This window comes from Ochotona curzoniae, unplaced genomic scaffold, assembly GCF_017591425.1.
Source record: "Ochotona curzoniae isolate NIBS_2020 unplaced genomic scaffold, NIBS_Ocur_1.0 contig_2723, whole genome shotgun sequence".
NCBI classification, from domain to species: Eukaryota; Metazoa; Chordata; class Mammalia; order Lagomorpha; family Ochotonidae; genus Ochotona; species Ochotona curzoniae.
Window position 1 is genome coordinate 20,698,295 of NW_024465573.1, and position 16,445 is coordinate 20,714,739.

At 51.3% G+C, this 16,445-nt stretch overlaps 1 protein-coding gene across 1 annotated transcript; it reads left to right on the forward strand.

Annotated features, from left to right (window-relative positions):
• The first annotated feature begins 639 nt into the window (after window positions 1-639).
• Window positions 640-12,620, forward strand: HTR3A (5-hydroxytryptamine receptor 3A). Its single transcript, XM_040976730.1, has 9 exons — window positions 640-706; window positions 2,305-2,471; window positions 5,244-5,288; window positions 6,952-7,061; window positions 8,598-8,767; window positions 9,873-10,033; window positions 10,355-10,565; window positions 10,658-10,879; window positions 12,187-12,620. The coding sequence occupies exons 1-9, from the start codon at window positions 640-642 to the stop codon at window positions 12,483-12,485; spliced, it is 1,452 nt and encodes a 483-aa protein (XP_040832664.1). The 3' UTR covers window positions 12,486-12,620.
• The last annotated feature ends 3,825 nt before the right edge of the window (window positions 12,621-16,445 follow it).

The window sequence follows — 16,445 nt, forward strand, 5'->3', positions numbered from 1 at the left end:
ATGTATATTTGACTATTTAAATGTGGAAATTTGTTACAGGACCAAAGAGTGGACCTGTGGAGACCCTAGGGACCTGACTCTGTCTCCACAGGTGCCCAGTCATCTGTTTGCATGTGGCACTGTATCACCACGGGAACAATTGAAGGACCTCCTGCCTTAACCCCAGCCCAGTGCCACGGCAGCAACCTTGCCAGGAGACATAAATTATAGTACCAGGCTGGTGCTCCTCGCAGCAGACAAGCTATACCCTTGCTGCGTGGGCTTTTGCAGCCCCCATCCTCACCTTCCTTTTTGGGGACCTGTGGCTAAGCCACCTGGCTATGAATGGGTGGACAGGGCTTCTGCCACATGACATCAGTTGGAGCGGGCTCCTCTCAGCTCTCAGCATTTCCTCCCTTTCCCTCCCACCCTGAAACCTGATCTAGCCAGAGGAATGATTGCAGGAAAGCTTGGCTGCTCTCCAACCCTGATGGCCCGGGAGTTGGAGGCTGCTGCCTCAGAAGGTACAAGCGACAGCTGGCTTGGAGAGACAGGCGAGCTGGGACATGTAGTCAGTCGACAGCAGTGGGCAGGCTGGCCCTTGGCGGGATTTGCCCTGGGTAGCCACTCCGAGGCTGCCCCCTGCACAGGAAGCTCGCCATGCCGTCGTGGTTCTGGCAGGCACTGCTGGCCTTGCTCCTCCCTACACTCCTGGCACAGAGCGAAGGTAAGGGGGCTTTAGGGCTAAGATGTGGCTGGGAATGGCTAAGGGATGCCCCGTGCTCACGGGATGGAGGGAAGGAGGGTTTTGGAGTGGTGTGGTTGCAGAAAGGTCAGCTGTCTGGCTGTGTGAGCACAAGAACCTTGTAGGGCCTCCAGGCCAAAGGAGAGAGGTGAAGTTGAGCCTGGGGTGAGAGGGGTGCATAGCAGTAGCTGCTGTCTTAGACACAGGGGCACTCCTTTTCTCTGCCCTGCCTCTGCATGCATCCAATGACAGCTACGTGGGACTTACGAGTTCGTTCAGCTCGTCCCTTCCTGTTATAGATGAGAATGCTACTGTCCAGAGAGGGCGAGTGATTTGCTCAAAGCCACACAGCTTAATAGCAATAGAATAGGGCCTGATTCACTTAGTATTCTTTCTGTATGGTCACTGGTTTTGGAGGCATGGATTTTCTAAGGATCTCCTTCCCAGGACAGAGCTCCAGGAACCCAACTCCCCTTTACATCCGCCCTTCTCGAATCCCCTGAACACAGCGGGTTTTAGTCTCAAGGTCCCTGTAGCAGGCCATGCAGGGGCTAGGCAGGTGTGAGTGCCGTAGACGATGAGCGTGACCTGAGCTCCCTCAGCTGGGACATGCTCTGGCCCTCCCAGGGATGGCTCTTTGCTCTGGGGCCTGCTGCTAACAGTCTGTATCTCCTCTGGATTGGTCAGAGTGAACGAATGTGGGCCATCTCTGGAATAGCAACAAGACACAGACCTGGATTTGAATTTCACGTCTTCCTCTTGTAGGGTGTAGCTCTTCCCTTTCTGCGCCTTGGAGATCCCTTGTCTGTAAAATAGTCTCTTTGCATAGCCACTCTGTTGGCTGCTACCAGATTGAATTAATGAGCTGTTAGCCAATGTCAGCTCAAAGGAGAGACTCAGCAAACAGTCTCCTGTTGTGTCCCCAGAGGCCACCTGCCCTGGGAGCAATGCTTCTCCGTTCCACACATCAGCCCGACCTTCTTCCTAAGACTTGGCAAAGCCTTCTCCGTAGCTGGTGTGTGCTTAAATCCCTCCTCCATCCCAGGTGGTTTTGGCAGGAAAGAGAAGGGTGTCAGCTTCACCAATGTCTTCCCTTCCTTCCTCCCTCACTGGTTGCATGCTGGAGTCCAGAAGAAACAGGGAGCTGTGAGTATGTTGACACCTGACCTTGATGAGGAAAATCCTAATGCAGACCCTAGGCTTGGAAACTTGTGCACTTGGAGCCACACCTTCTCGCAGTCTTCTTTGTTTTTGATGATGACATTTGTGTTCCCTTTAGCTAGGCTGTTCATCTGGACTGCAAAACCCCCTACTCATCATCTTTGCCAACCCTCTCCCCCGGTCTTCCCTCATCTGCTCTTGCAGGCTAGCTCCATGCTCATGTGTAAATGAGGGCATCGGACCCTTCTGTGAGAGTTTGTGGGAATGCAGGTGGGACTCTGCAGACAACTTTAGTGATGGGGATTTTAGCCTATGGGACATCTATTGTGAGGCAGGGATATTTCTTTAGAAGCTTACAAACCAGGGCAGGAGGACCAGGCATCCTCTTGGTGTTTACTTTGAACTGTACTCCTTCCCAGCCAGGCACAGGGCAGGTGCCCGGGCCCAGAATAGCAGCAGGCCGGCTCTACTGAGGCTGTCGGATCACCTGCTGGCTGACTATAAGAAGAGCGTGCGGCCCGTGCGGGATTGGAGGAAGCCCACCACTGTAGCCATCGATGTCATTATCTACGCCATCCTCAGCGTGGTGAGCCCCGAGGCCCCAACTGCCCCCCACCCCTTCAGAAGTGGACCTTGTGGGGTGGGAGAAGACCATGTGGGGCCATGTTTGGCAGCACAGCTGACACTAATAAACCCATGGTACTTGTGGCTGACCTCACAGCACTGTCTGTACAGCTGCCGGCACCAGAACCTCATAGCCATCGGAGTCTTCACACCCCAACAGCCAGTGGTCACTTCCTTTTGAGGTTATTCACACAGTACATGCTGGGGACCACCTGCTTACATCAACTATTGGAGGATGAAGACTTTTATGCCCTTGTTGTCTGGGACATGGCATGTGCCACTAAATGATTGAAGAATCACTCAATAAGTCAATTAATTAACTTCCTCATTTACACTTGTCACAACAAGTTCACTGCTCAGAGGTCAGTCGTGGTGCAGGGACAAAACACAGGGCAGCTGTGGAGAAGCACGATCAGCACAGCATGGCCGACTTCCCACCTGTGGCAGGCAGTGCACCCACCTTGACACAGGATCAAGTCGGGGTGCTCACTGCGGCTTAAGAAGGGGAAGAGGGTAAATTCAGTTAGCAGATGATTTTTTTCTTAAAAATTTATTTACTTGAAAGGCAGTTATGCAGAGAGTGAGAGACAGAGAGAGACATAGAGACACACACGGAAAAAGAGAACTTCCATCCACTTGTTCACTCCCCAGTTGGCTAAAATAGCAAAGGCTGGGCCAGGCCAGAGCCAAACAGCCTGGAACTCCATCTGGGTCTCCCACAGGGGTACAGGGGTGCAGGAGTACAGGGGTGCAGGAGTACAGGGGTGCAGAATACAGGGGTGCAGGAGTACAGGGGTGCAGGGGTACAGGGGTGCAGGAGTATAGGGGTGCAGAGGTACAGGGGTGCAGGGGTACAGGGTGCAGGAGTACAGGGGTGCAGGGGTACAGAGGTACAGGAGTACAGGGGTGCAGGAGTACAGGGGTGCAGAATACAGGGGCGCAGGAGTATAGGGGTGCAGAGGTACAGGGGTGCAGGGGTACAGGGTGCAGGAGTACAGAGGTGCAGAATACAGGGGCGCAGGGGTACAGGGGTGCAGGGGTACAGGGTGCAGGAGTGCAGGGTGCAGGAGTATAGGGGTGCAGGGGTACAGGGGTACAGAAGTACAGGGGTGCAGGAGTACAGGGGTACAGGGTACAGGGTGCAGGGGTACAGGGGTGCAGGGGTACAGGAGTACAGGGTGGAGGGGTACAGGGTGGAGGGGTACAGGGGTGCAGGGGTGCAGGGATACAGTGGTGCAGGGGTACAGGAGTGCAGGCGTGCAGGGTTGCAGGGGGTACAGGGTGCAGGAGTATAGGGGTGCAGAAGTACATGGGTGCAGGAGTACAGGGGGTGCAGGGTTGCAGGGGGCCTAAGCTCCTAACCTCATCTTCAATCGTTTTCCTAGGTGCATTAACAGGGAGCTGGATAGGAAGTGGAGCAGCCAGGACATGAACATGTGTCCACACTAGATACAGGTGTTAAAGGCAATAGTTTAGCCTGTTGTGCCTCAACATCAGCCCCTATGAATTTTTTGTTTTGTGTGAATTTGTCCCTCTTTATTTCATACCAAGGCAGACCACATATACAAGCACAAGTTCAAAAAGTTCATGGAAGAAAGAATTTAAAATATCTTTGTTACAAAATAATCAAACTCATGCATATCAGAAAATCTTTAAAATAGTATTGAAAAATGTGATTTGTAAAAAGCTATGCATGGATTTCAAAAATTTCGCATCAAATTATGCTTATTCTTTCCCTATGTTTTTCCTCAAACTTCTGAAGTTTCATGTGTATGTATATATTCTATGATTTCATATACAATAGATAGTATATGTATAACATGTAATTTAATTATATATAATATATACAACAGATATTATACATGAGGGGTCTTCAAAAGCTTCATGGATAATTTGTATTATTCAAACCTACTCATGGACTTTTATATTTTTTGGAGCAAAATAAACTAATCTTTTTTTTTTAAAGATTTATTTATTTTATTGGAAAGTCAGATATACAGAGAGGAGAGACAGAGAGGAAGATCTTCCGACCGATGATTCACTCCCCAAGTGAGCGCAATGGCCGATGCTATGCCGGTCTGAAGCCAGGATCCAGGAACTTCTTCCGGGTCTCCCACGCGGGTGCAGGGTCCCAAGGCTTTGGGCTGTCCTCGACTGCTTTCCCAGGCCACAAGCAGGGAGCTGGATGGTAAGTGGAGCTGCCGGGATTAGAACCAGTACCCATATGGGATCCTGGGGAGTTCAAGGCGAGGACTTAAGCTGCTAGGCCATGCCGCCGGGCCCAAAATAAACTAACCTTGTACATCCATTTTCCACAGACTTTTTGAATCACATTCATATTTAACATACTCAAATAGAGATAAAATAAGTATTATAATTCCTACTATAATCTTCTGTCAAACATTACTTATATGTAAGTTATATCATGCATATATAAATTTTTGCATAGAGGTGTGTGTGTGTATGTGTGCATGTATGTATATACACACATATACTCACATACGTATTTGAGATGGAGAACAAATCACTTCATCTCTTCCAAGTGCTGCTCTAGTGAAAGCTGACCTTATCCCAGTTGGTCCAGCCTGTGCATTTGTTCCTCTGTCCACTCTGCTCCCCTTCAAGGCCCCCGTAGACTCAGGGCCCAAGGAATCAGCTCCCCTGCAGGTGAAGGGACCAGTGTGGCTTTCCAGGCCATGGGGGCCACCTGTACAAGCTCTTTTTCCTTTCCCAGGATGAGAAGAACCAGGTGCTGACCACCTACATCTGGTACCGACAGGTGAGCAGTCCAGTCTTCTCCCACCCCTGGTTCCTGGGCTGGGGATGCCCTGTGGGGTGAGAGGAGAAGCAGGGGGCAGTTAGGCAGCACAGCTAACCTGAGTTCCAGGATCTGGAATCTTCTCATCTCAGGGTTGGGCATAGAGGGCTGCACAGGGAGAAGGGGGAGATGCTCTCCAAGCCCCCTTGCATTTCTAGAGTTCTTTCTGGCACCCTAACAAGTACTGGTCCAGCCTCCATGGCAGAAATATCCCTGTGCCTGGGAGCTCAAACTGCTGGAAAATTCTCTCTGCCATGAAGCTGCATTGTGCTACAGCCAAATGGAGTGACATAAAGGGGCTCACAGCCTGGGTACTTTCCCCACTCGGCCCCTTCTGATGTCCCAGGTGGCGCAGATGAGTGGCCATCTCTGAGGCCTTGCTAGTGGCTGGGCTCCAAGCGGGCAGTAGAAGCACCCACTCTGCTCTGGCAGACCCGAAGTAGTGAGGAAGAAGTCAAAGCAGGGAGGAAACTGAAAAGCCTGAAGAAGAGGAGCACTCACAGGACTCAGGTTGAGGGAGGTACTGGGGACAGTGCTGGCCAACATGGGGCCCTCCCTTCTGCCCGCAGGCATTCCCGAGTCACAGGCAGGAGGCCACATTATTAATCTCACCCTCAGGACTCCCAGAGCACACCCTGCTGAATGGGCAGTCCAGAAAACCTTCCCAGGGACATGCAGCTCAAGCCCCCAAACCTCTGGGGGTCTTTGTTTATACCAACTGCTTACAGTCAGGGAGAGGATGTTGGTGTGGCATAAGGCATCACCTGTGCTGAGGGACTAGAACTAGACACATACAATGGGCTTGGAGATGAGTGCAAGCACCAAACACAAAGCCAACTAGTCTCATGAGATAAGAAAAAGATGTTGATTGCAGGGACGCAGAGGAGGCACACACAGGAGACACACACACACCCTGATTGGGTGAGGGGCTGGCCAGAAGGGGTCCTGGAGAAAGGGGCAGATAGATGGCTTGGCTTTGTGTGCACGGATGAGAAAGAATTCCCTTGGTGAAGAAGGCAAGGATTACACTGCTAGAGAAGGAGCTGGGTTTGCATAGCGTTTAATTCCTCATGGCTGCATGCTACAATTCACAGGAAGATGGGGCCTAAAAATGAGCCAGGAGAGACAGGTGCAGATCCTTTGTTGGCCATGACTGAACCTTATCCCAAGGGCAATGGACACCATTGCAGAATTGTAGGCAAGGGAGTGATACGGCCAAGTTCACATTTTAGGCAGGTCGTTCTGGCACGAAAAGTGGAGAAGGCACTGATGCAAACACAACAGCCATCTCTATCCTGTGAGGCGACTTACTAGCCCCATCTACCTATGTACAGATTGACACCCAGGAAGTGGCTTGTACGAGACCTCCCCATTGGGTAGGGGACTCCTGCCATTGCCTTCGTTGGAGAGCAGACTGTATCTGGTTTGTCATTATTGGTGGAGAGAATGTGAAGACAGGGCTGGGGACACGCTCAGTTACTACAGAGATGGGCCATCATCGTACCCAGACTTTCCTGAGAAAGTTGTCCACCTGCAGTCTGGGATGAGGGCAGCCAGCCGGAGTTGCTGGTGCCACTCACCTCAGTGGAGGGGCCGCCCGTGACCACTCCTGCTCCTCCCTTAGTTCTGGACAGATGAGTTTCTCCAGTGGAACCCAGAGGACTTTGACAACATCACCAAATTGTCCATCCCCACGGACAGTGTCTGGGTCCCAGACATTCTCATCAATGAGTTGTGAGTCCTGGCCTCGGAGGTGGGGTGCTGGGGAACTGAGGGGTGGGGGAGCTAGGGGTTCTGGGTGGCAAGATGGCTGTTGGTGCCTCTGGGGTGCCCCGTCCTGACTCATGGGCTGCAAGTCAAGCTGACCTGAGCCCAGAATGTCCTTCGCCTGTTTTTCTTTCTTTCTCTTTCTTTCTTTCTTTTTCTTTCTTTCTCTTTCTTTCTTTTTCTTTCTTTTTCTTTCTTTCTTTCTTTCTTTCTTTCTTTCTTTCTTTCTTTCTTTCTTTCTTTCTTTCTTTCTTTCTTTCCTTTCTTTCTTCCTTCCTTCCTTCCTTCCTCCCTCCCTTCCTTCCTTCCTTCTTTCCTTTCTTTCTCTTTCTTTCTTTCTTTCTTTCTTTCTTTCTTTCTTTCTTTCTTTCTTTCTTTCTTTCTTTCTTTCTTTCTTTCTTTCTTTCTCTTTTTCTCTTTCTCTCCATCCCTCCCTTCTTTCCTTCTTTCCTCCCTTCCTTCCTTCATAATTCCTCTTTCTCCAGACCTAATGTTGAAATTCTGTGCTTTGTAATCCAGAAGCCCCTGTCACAGGGAGTGAATTCACACTACACTAGAATAGCCTGTCAGGGACAGCTGCATTTTTAAAGGAGATTGTACCATAGGTTTGGAACTGAGACACGCCAGCCCCAAGTCCCACAAGCGCATGACAGGCTGCAATTGCACTTCCAGTGCCCAGTGAGTCTCCCAAGCCTTTATTTCCAACAGCCAAACACTGACCCATAACATCTCAGCCAAAAGGCCTTCTTCCCCTCCTGCAGGTTCGTTCGGAGTGCACCAAGTGGGCTTCTGAATTCAATGGCAGGGAAAGTGGCTGGGCAAGATAGATGAGAGGAGGAAGGTGACAGATGGGGCCAGTTGCCCTCCATGCAGGACCACTAGATTTTCCAGCACCAAAGGACGTGCCACTGGCATTTCCCCAGGCAAAAGAGCTGATTCATGCCCTGTTTAGGATGGAGAGGGTCTGAGAAAATTGTTGTTTCAGGCTAGGCCTCAAGTTCCAGCAGTGTGGCAGCCTTAGTCCTGGCTTCTCATTTTACAGCTTGATTCGCAGGGAACTGAACATGTAGGACTCCAGGCCTGGTCCCAGCATGCCTCAGTGGTCACTCCGGAGCCCTCTCCACAGCTCCCTGCCCCTGGGGGCTTCTGGATCAGCCATGGGAGTGGGATGGATTTTGCAGGGTTCTTCTGCTCCTGCCCCATGTCTAATGCATGATTTCTTCAGTTCCCTTTTCCCCAGAGATGACTCCTGTCCCTTTAAAGGACCTCTAGGAGTGAGAAGCAGAAAGAAACTGGATGTGGGAGGGAACATATGGGTCTGTGGCCAGGGGCATAAGTTTTACTGTTTGGAAAGTAGCCTTACCCTTGGCTAGAGGAGAATGTAGGTCATGCGGTGGCAGACAAAGCTGTTGGCATTGTCCTGTGGGATTGCTGAGAGCTCGTTAGCCTCCCCAGGGCCTGACCTGCCTCCTACCCCCAAACTGACCCTTCTTCCCTGGCCAGTGTGGACGTGGGGAAATCTCCCTATATCCCGTACGTGTATGTTCGGCATCAGGGTGAGGTCCAGAACTACAAGCCCTTGCAGGTGGTGACCGCCTGCAGCCTCGACATCTACAACTTCCCCTTCGATGTACAGAACTGCTCCCTGACCTTCACCAGCTGGCTGCACACCAGTGAGTATGCTCAGCTTGGGAGGGGTGGCACGAGGTGCACCTGCGTGATGAGCACTCTGTTACGTATCCTCCCTTACCTCCTTGCTTGCTTACTGCTGTTTTCTTAATGTCCCCAAGACTTTGTTTCCTCAACCTGCAGATGGAGCAAAGATTGCTGTCCCCTGTAAAGGATTTGTCCAAATAGGGTGAACTGACTGCAAGACCATTGGAGATGGTTCTTTTCCAACAGCACACACAAGATCTGGCCTTGAATCTCTCACTGTACACCACTCTTTATATCCAGGCATCTCAGCCTCCTTTCCTGCCCAAGTGTTGCACGAGTCCCCTGGCTTTCCTCCTGTTCTTTCTTCTGCCGCATGCCTGTCCCACATGTGCCCTCTCACCACACCCAGCCTGGCCAACCCTCTATTTCCCTATCTGATGGCACCCTAAGTGTCAGCTCCTGAGGAATGCCCCGGCCCCCACCCAGACTCAGCCTTCCCTGTTCCTAGTGTTAGAGCTTCCTTTTCTCCCCCTCTGCTGCACCTGCCCTTGCTTGTTCCATGTCTACTCTCTTCATGGCTGTAAACTTAGAGGGGGCAGGGACATGCTTTCTTGTCCACCATTAGATCCTGGCACGATGCCTGGCACAAAGCAAGGTCTTTGGCAAACATTACTGGGTGAGTGAAAGCTGGATACTCCCCGGAGAGCCAATGTGGACATTGCCTGACTGCAAAGCATCCTCCATTTCTAGCCTCATTTATTCATCACATTAAGCTTAAATTATAATGCCCAACACACAGCCCCTTTGATAAAGCAGACTAAAAATAAGGCTGAAGGCTCCTTTGACCTCTGTCCTTGACCCCAAACTCTAGCAGCTTGTTTTTAGAAGAGTTTCACACTTGTGTCAGCATAAACCCTCACTTATCCTCACTACCTGTGCAGCAGGTCCCATGTGCAATGCTGCCTCAAGCTGGAGCTGAGGTTGCAGAGGCTGAGGGTTCAGAGATAAGCTTGAGGTCCAGGCCCCTGACTCCAGGTTCTCTGGGCCATGGCCTGCCTCTTGCCCTGCCATCATGGAGTCTAGCACTGGGCTCCAAAGCCAACCTGCTTTCTTCTCCCTCAGTCCAGGACATCAACATCAGCTTGTGGCGCTTGCCAGAGGAAGTGAAGTATGACAAAAGCGTCTTCATGAACCAGGGCGAGTGGGAGCTGCTGGCAGTGCTGACCCAGTTCCGGAGATTCAGCATGGAGAGCAGTGACTGCTATGCCGAAATGAAGTTTTATGTGAGTGGGAAAGGATGTGGGTGAAATGATGATACAACCACTAGCACTAGATCTTCATGCCCAGGTAGAAGTAAGGCAGTAGATTGGAAAACAACTTCCACAGCCCCTTCCCAGCCCCAGGACCACACACTAACTCTGGATGGAAGTTCCTTGCTTACTGGGGACAGCTGCAAGTCTGGATTAGGAGACAGAGTATGGGGCCTGTCTGCTTCCTCCTCTGAAGAGCTCCACAAAGCAAGAGGGTCTGAGCTGGGGGTGGTGGCTTCCAGATGCACAGGCCCTTTGCCCCAGGCTTCTCACAGTTTCCTCCCTCACTCTCAGGTGGTCATCCGCAGGCGGCCCCTGTTTTATGCAGTCAGCTTGTTGCTGCCTAGTATCTTCCTCATGGTCATGGACATTGTGGGCTTCTACCTGCCCCCGGACAGTGGTGAGAGGGTCTCCTTCAAGATCACGCTGCTCCTGGGCTACTCGGTCTTCCTGATCATTGTGTCTGACACGTTGCCAGCCACAGCCATCGGTACTCCCCTCATTGGTAAGCCTGGGGGATGAACTGAATCGGCCTGGTGAGGATCTGACCCTCTTCCACTTCCTGTGTGTCTCATAGCCCTGCCCTGGGGTCTGCAGGTGTCTACTTTGTGGTGTGTATGGCTCTGCTGGTGGTAAGTTTGGCCGAGACCATCCTCATTGTGCGGCTGGTGCACAAGCAAGACCTGCAGCAGCCCGTGCCAACCTGGCTGCGACACCTGGTTCTGGAAAGAATTGCCCGGCTGCTCTGCCTCCAGGAGCAGGTGACATCTCAAAGACTCCAAGCTACCTCCCAGGCCGCCAAGACAGATGACTGCTCAGGTGAGAGGGAAGAGAAGAATTCCACACAGAGCAGGCATTACCAGCAGAGCTGCAGGATGTGGTGGGAGTCCCCACGGGTAGGCGGTGTCCAAGGGCCCAGGAAGCATCAGTGCTATTCTGCACATGTTTCCCCCTCTAGCCTTATGTGGAAGGGCAGGCTTCAGGCGAAGGAGTCATTCTGAACCCCTTCTTTGCTTCCCCGTGCCCACATCAGCCTGAGCATGAACAGAGAGGTTGGGCATGTCAGGAGCCTCTGGGCTGGGTGGTCATTTCAACAGGATGCCCTATAGGCAATCACTGACCACCTGGCATTTTTTAGACTCTCTCCTGTAACCAGCCCAAGCCCAGGTCCCTTAGAATGCAGACATCTGTGGGGCAGCGAGACCCTGAATGCTCAGCTCCTGCTCTTCTAAGAACCATTATGGCTGCCATCTATTGCCATGGTGGCGTTGGTGGCAGACTTGCTGGCTCACTCTTTGAACCCTTTGTGCCAGGTCTGCGGTGAGCACAAAAGTGCATCTCCACCTGTGGGATTCCCATTCTTTCTTTTCAAAGACAGAGAGCGAGAGACAGAGGTTTGCTAGCTTTCCTCAAGCCACAGAGAGAGAAACTGGTGGAAGGTGGTCTGAATCCACACCCACTCAACTCTAAACCTGTGTTTTCAACCTAGCTGTTCACCTGCTCCTTCTTGTTCTTTCTCCTGGCTGAGGCCAGGCCACTTATGTGAGCCTTTGTCTCTCTAAGACTGTCTCATTGTGTGCTGGAGAATACGTCCCTCGGCCCACTGCTGGCTTCATCTGGTGACAGTAGCTATCCTTGAGAAGGTCTTCTGGTCCAGAGGGGTCCAGAGGAAGCCAATGGCTCTGGCCATATTTCCCTTTCTGTGCTGTGGCATTCAGGACAGTAGGTTGGAAGTGCAGGTGCCTGGGCATGGTAATCTCACCAGCAAAGGATGCTCTGGCAGTAGGATGCAGGCTGGTCATTTACCTTCTCTGGGCTTCAGTAGCATAACTTGAAACACAGGAAAAGTTATCATTTCTACTTTGCTTCTCTTATGCTATTGTGAAGCTCAACTGAAATAATAGAAGTGAGATTGCTGAGGGCAGCCCACAGGTTCAAAGCAACGCATGGAAAGGGTGAACTTAACAACCTGGGAAAGAACTGCAGGCTGTGTCTTTGGGCTCCACAGTTGCACTAGTTGCTTTTGATAAATTTGTGCACATTAGCTGGTATAGAAATGTAGGGCACAGTCTTCAGTCCATGCCTCTGTGCTTCCCTGCCCAGCCAACACTCTGTTCTTCTTCCAGCAATGGGAAACCACTGCAGCCACATGGATGGACCCCAGAACTCAGAGAAGATGGTCCGGGGGAGTGGCAGCCCTCCCCCGCCCCCACGGGAGGCCTCTCTGGCTGTGCGTGGACTGCTACAGGAGCTGGCCTCCATCCGTCACTTCCTGGAGAAGCGGGATGAGATCCGAGAGGTGGCTCGGGACTGGTTGCGTGTGGGCTCCGTGCTGGACAAGCTGCTCTTCCGCATTTACCTGCTGGCAGTGCTGGCCTACACCATCACCCTGGTCTCACTCTGGTCCGTCTGGCAGTATTCCTGAGGAAGTGGGCTCAGCAGAGAGCCAAATGGGCATGGGGAGATAGGGCTGCAGGATTTTGGCCTAAGTCCTTCAGGACCCCTGTGATGTCAGGGACATCCCAGATTCTGTTCTGCCCCTATTTCCAATGCCAGTTGCTCTTGGCAACCTGAATGCTTCCTCCAGAACTTGTTGACCAAGACTCTTACTTCTTGTCCTCCCATTCAGCTATCCGTCACGGCTTTAAAGCACACTCCATTAGATTGTGAGAAACCGCAGCATTCTGTACCTTCACTCTACCTATATCTATCTATATTAGGTCTCAGTTACCGCATTGGCACTTTCCTGAATAAAGCTCTTTGGAATTCTGCTCACCTCCCCCAAACTTGTCTTTAGGTTAGGCAAAAGCAACACAGACCTGATACCTATGCACAAGATTTACCCAACCCATAAAATCTCCTTCACCTCACCTATGGACACACTTCCCTGGATACGTATTCTCTGTCATCAGATAGGGCTTGTGGGGGGGTCATAAAACAGTGAAGTCGTAGACTCAATTGACTGTTTATTAGCAGCTCTGGGAAAAATTCGGACAGCTGAATGAAGAGGTTGAAGGTTACCAGTAGACATAAGGCTTGGGAATTACCCCTTTAATCGATCATTTGGTGCTTTTGATTTAAGGTACCATGGGAGGTGAAGTGTTAACAGTTATGAAAAAGAAATGGTAGGAGAGCGGGTGTGAGGTTCAGTAGCAGAACACTTAGCAACAAGAGAATGAGGGAGCCTCTCCCTGCTGCCACCCCTGTCTAGGTGCCTGGAACACTGTCCAATCCCCCAGTCCTGTATCATTCTGGGCTCCCATCTCTATGAAGCTGGCAGCAAGCTCTCCCTACAAGAGGATCCTGCAATGGACAGAGCAACTTCAGCACCACGGTCAGTGCCTGCTGGTTTGCTATTTGGAGGACACCATGAAAACCAAGGCTTGGGGTTATTTTTTACCTAACTCCTCTAGAGCTCTCAGCAGCCCCCACCAGGTAGGACCATGAAAGAGGCAGACTCAGAGGAATGCCCTTGAATTTTACTTTTTATATATCCAGATTTCAGGGGTTAAGACATGGCAAGAAACAGCCATGCCATCTCACTCTACCAATCTAACAAGCATTCAGAGAGAAGGCATGCTGGTCTGCACCAGGGGGCTGTCTTTGTGCCCTTCTCTGGCTTTCCCAGTCTCTTTCCAGCCTCATTCTTTCACTCTGTCACCTTGAGAAAGGCATGGTGGAGGGTGATGAAGTAACATCAGGGTAAAGGGACAGGATCCAACTGAAATATCCCCAATGACCCACTGTCTCCCCAGTCATCCCAGGCCTGCCAGTCACACATTCTCAGTCTAAAATATCTGAAGTTAGATCTCTGAACCAAAATTTACAATTCCAGTTCAGAAATCGTCTGGGAAACTGGGTGGAGATGCCCATGTATGAAGAGCCTAGTGGCTAAGGAAGCGGCTTTATCGGATTCAGCGTCCCCTAGCTTCTCCTCCTCCCCAGCCTCCCCAGCATGTCACGCAGCTCATCAAATACTAACTGGCTGCTTGTTCCTAAGGCTAATGGCTGCCTCCACCTCAGACACAGGTGCTGTATATATGCTTGGTATTCATTTTTATTTTGTTGATGGTTAAAAGTCAGGTTCTTCCAGTGCAGAGCCAGAGGTTGTAGAGCTGGGGATTGGTCCTCATGGACCTCTGTTGCTTCCTGCTGAGCTAACCCTGGACTTGCTCACCTACCCTCACTTTGGATGGCTCCTTTTAGGCAGATTTACAGAAAGAAGGAGAGACATCGCGAAAGGTTTTCTATCTATCGGTTCATTCCCCACCCCAGAGGCTGCCACATCTTGAACTGGGCCAATCCAAAGCCAGAAGCCAGGAGCTTCCTCTAAGGTCTTTCATATGAGTGCAGGGAACCAATGCTTTGGGCCATCCTCCAGTGATTTCCCAGGCCATAAGCAGAGAGCTAGATGGGAAGTGGAACAGCCAGGTCATACGTTGGCAGTGCGTGTAGGTAGAGAACTAGCCAATTGAGTCATTGCACCACCCCAGGAAGGTTTCTAAAGTCCACACTTTGGGTATATTCTCAGAATGAAGAGCTGCCACCCCAGGCCTGACTGAGGCCAATCATCCTGTTAGGGTTTTGGACCCAAGAGATAGAAATGTGGATAATCTGGCACTGTCGATGTACCACTGGTCAGTAAATGGGTGGGTATTGACAAAGTGTCCAATCAGAGAGCTGGTAAGACACTAATCAACCTATTGATTTTCCATCTCTCCCTCCTCACCCTTTATCCATAATCAATGGGGCAAGAGAGCCCAGCATCAAGGTAGCCAATTAACTAGCTCTGGAATGAACTGCCTCTTGTAACATCCTTTGCTCCACTGGCCACATCCGATGAGCACATTGATCCAGGATCTGGGCTGTGCTGCCCAAGGGTGGGAAACTGAGGCCCAGGCCAGTGAATCTCTCTGTGTCTGAATCAGCACAAATGCTGATTTCTGCCTTCCCTCCTAGAGACCTCTGCCCCACATGGGCTATGATCACACTTGGAAGCCCTTCTGACTTGTTGCACCTGCAGAAACCTGCTGCCTCTCCTCTCTGGCCTCTTCAGCATTCGGCCTCCAGGAGCGAAGTTGGCAGCACCCACACCTTCCCAAGTTCCCTGCTTCTCTCTCATCCCCACTCTTCTCTTTGCAGCCTTTCCTGTTCATCTCTCAAACTCCCGATTCTCATCTTCTTTCCCCATCACCTGGATTTCCAAGGCTACTGAAAACAGTCCCTTGGCTCTGTTCTAAGTGTGTGGGGGAGGTGCCGACACCCTTCCTCCCCGAACACGGATGACATGGGTTCAAGGTTCCCAGGACAGAACACCCAGATTGCAACAACTGAACTCACAGGCCAGGGTGTGGTCTCACGGAGGGATCCCAGAGGAGATACAGTTGCTGGGCTGGGTGGAAGCAAGGGGCGTGGGGGCGGGGGGGGGGGAGCATGCGCCCATCCCAGAACCAGGCTCGCCTCTCTCTCCCGCCTTCCCCCAGCTCCTGAATCAATACATTTTGAATCTAATCTAATAACAGAGATTTAACGAGGGGATAATGCTCGAGGAGCCGCCAGGCGCTTTGTCTCTTATTTCAAACAGGCAGCTGGGGCCCATTATCCGGGGACAATGCCCCAATGCTAATCACTCCCTCCCCAGTGTTCAGGGAGGGTGGTGGGCAGGCAAGGGCAGCTCCACCCCTGATGGGAAGGGAGTGGAGGGTGGGGGCTGTGGATGGAGTTGCCAGGGGTTTGGATGGCTGCTACAAGCTTGCTTGTTTTGACCTGACTGAGAAGCCGGAGGTAGGCGCTCTAGCAACAAACAACAGATAGTTACCAGCCACAGAAGCAGTGCCCGGAGGGGTGTGTGTGTGTGTGCATTTCTACTTTGGTCCTCTTTCATTTAAGCAATGTCACTGAGTTCTGTGATTGGTCAGCCCTGGTTGTCAAGGTCAGATCATTAAACTCTGATTTTAGGGACCAAGAACACCCCCAGCCTCTGAAATAAAAGCTGGCTGGCTGTCCCACTTCTTCCATCTAGAAGTGTGTGGAAGTTAGACTGTAGGAAGAACTGCCTGATGATAATGTTCCCAGGATAAATTACATGGGGAGGCTGAAAGCAAAAGAACAGCCACATTCCTTAGAAGCCTTGGGAGAAGTGGGAGGGGAGGGGAGTGGAGGACAGACCAGAGAGGAGAGATCTGCCTCAATTTCCTATCAGAGTTCCAGTTGGGAAAGAGTCCAGGACCAGCACACCAGCCACCTCTATTGCACACATACTGGGGACCATGTGCTGTGTAGAGTGAGGACTTGACTCCAGCCCCAACAAGACTTGCCTTATCAGATGAGCACTTTACTCCCTCTGCCTCAATTTTCTCACACTAGTGCTCCTTGGAGCCCCCTC

Coding starts and splice junctions, on each gene's coding strand:
- HTR3A (XM_040976730.1), top strand. CDS start 640: ATGCCGTCGTGGTTCTGGCAGGCACTGCTGGCCTTGCTCCTCCCTACA. Junction 2,472..5,243: donor TCTACGCCATCCTCAGCGTG/GTGAGCCCCGAG, acceptor TTCCTTTCCCAG/GATGAGAAGAACCAGGTGCT. Junction 10,566..10,657: donor CATCGGTACTCCCCTCATTG/GTAAGCCTGGGG, acceptor TGGGGTCTGCAG/GTGTCTACTTTGTGGTGTGT.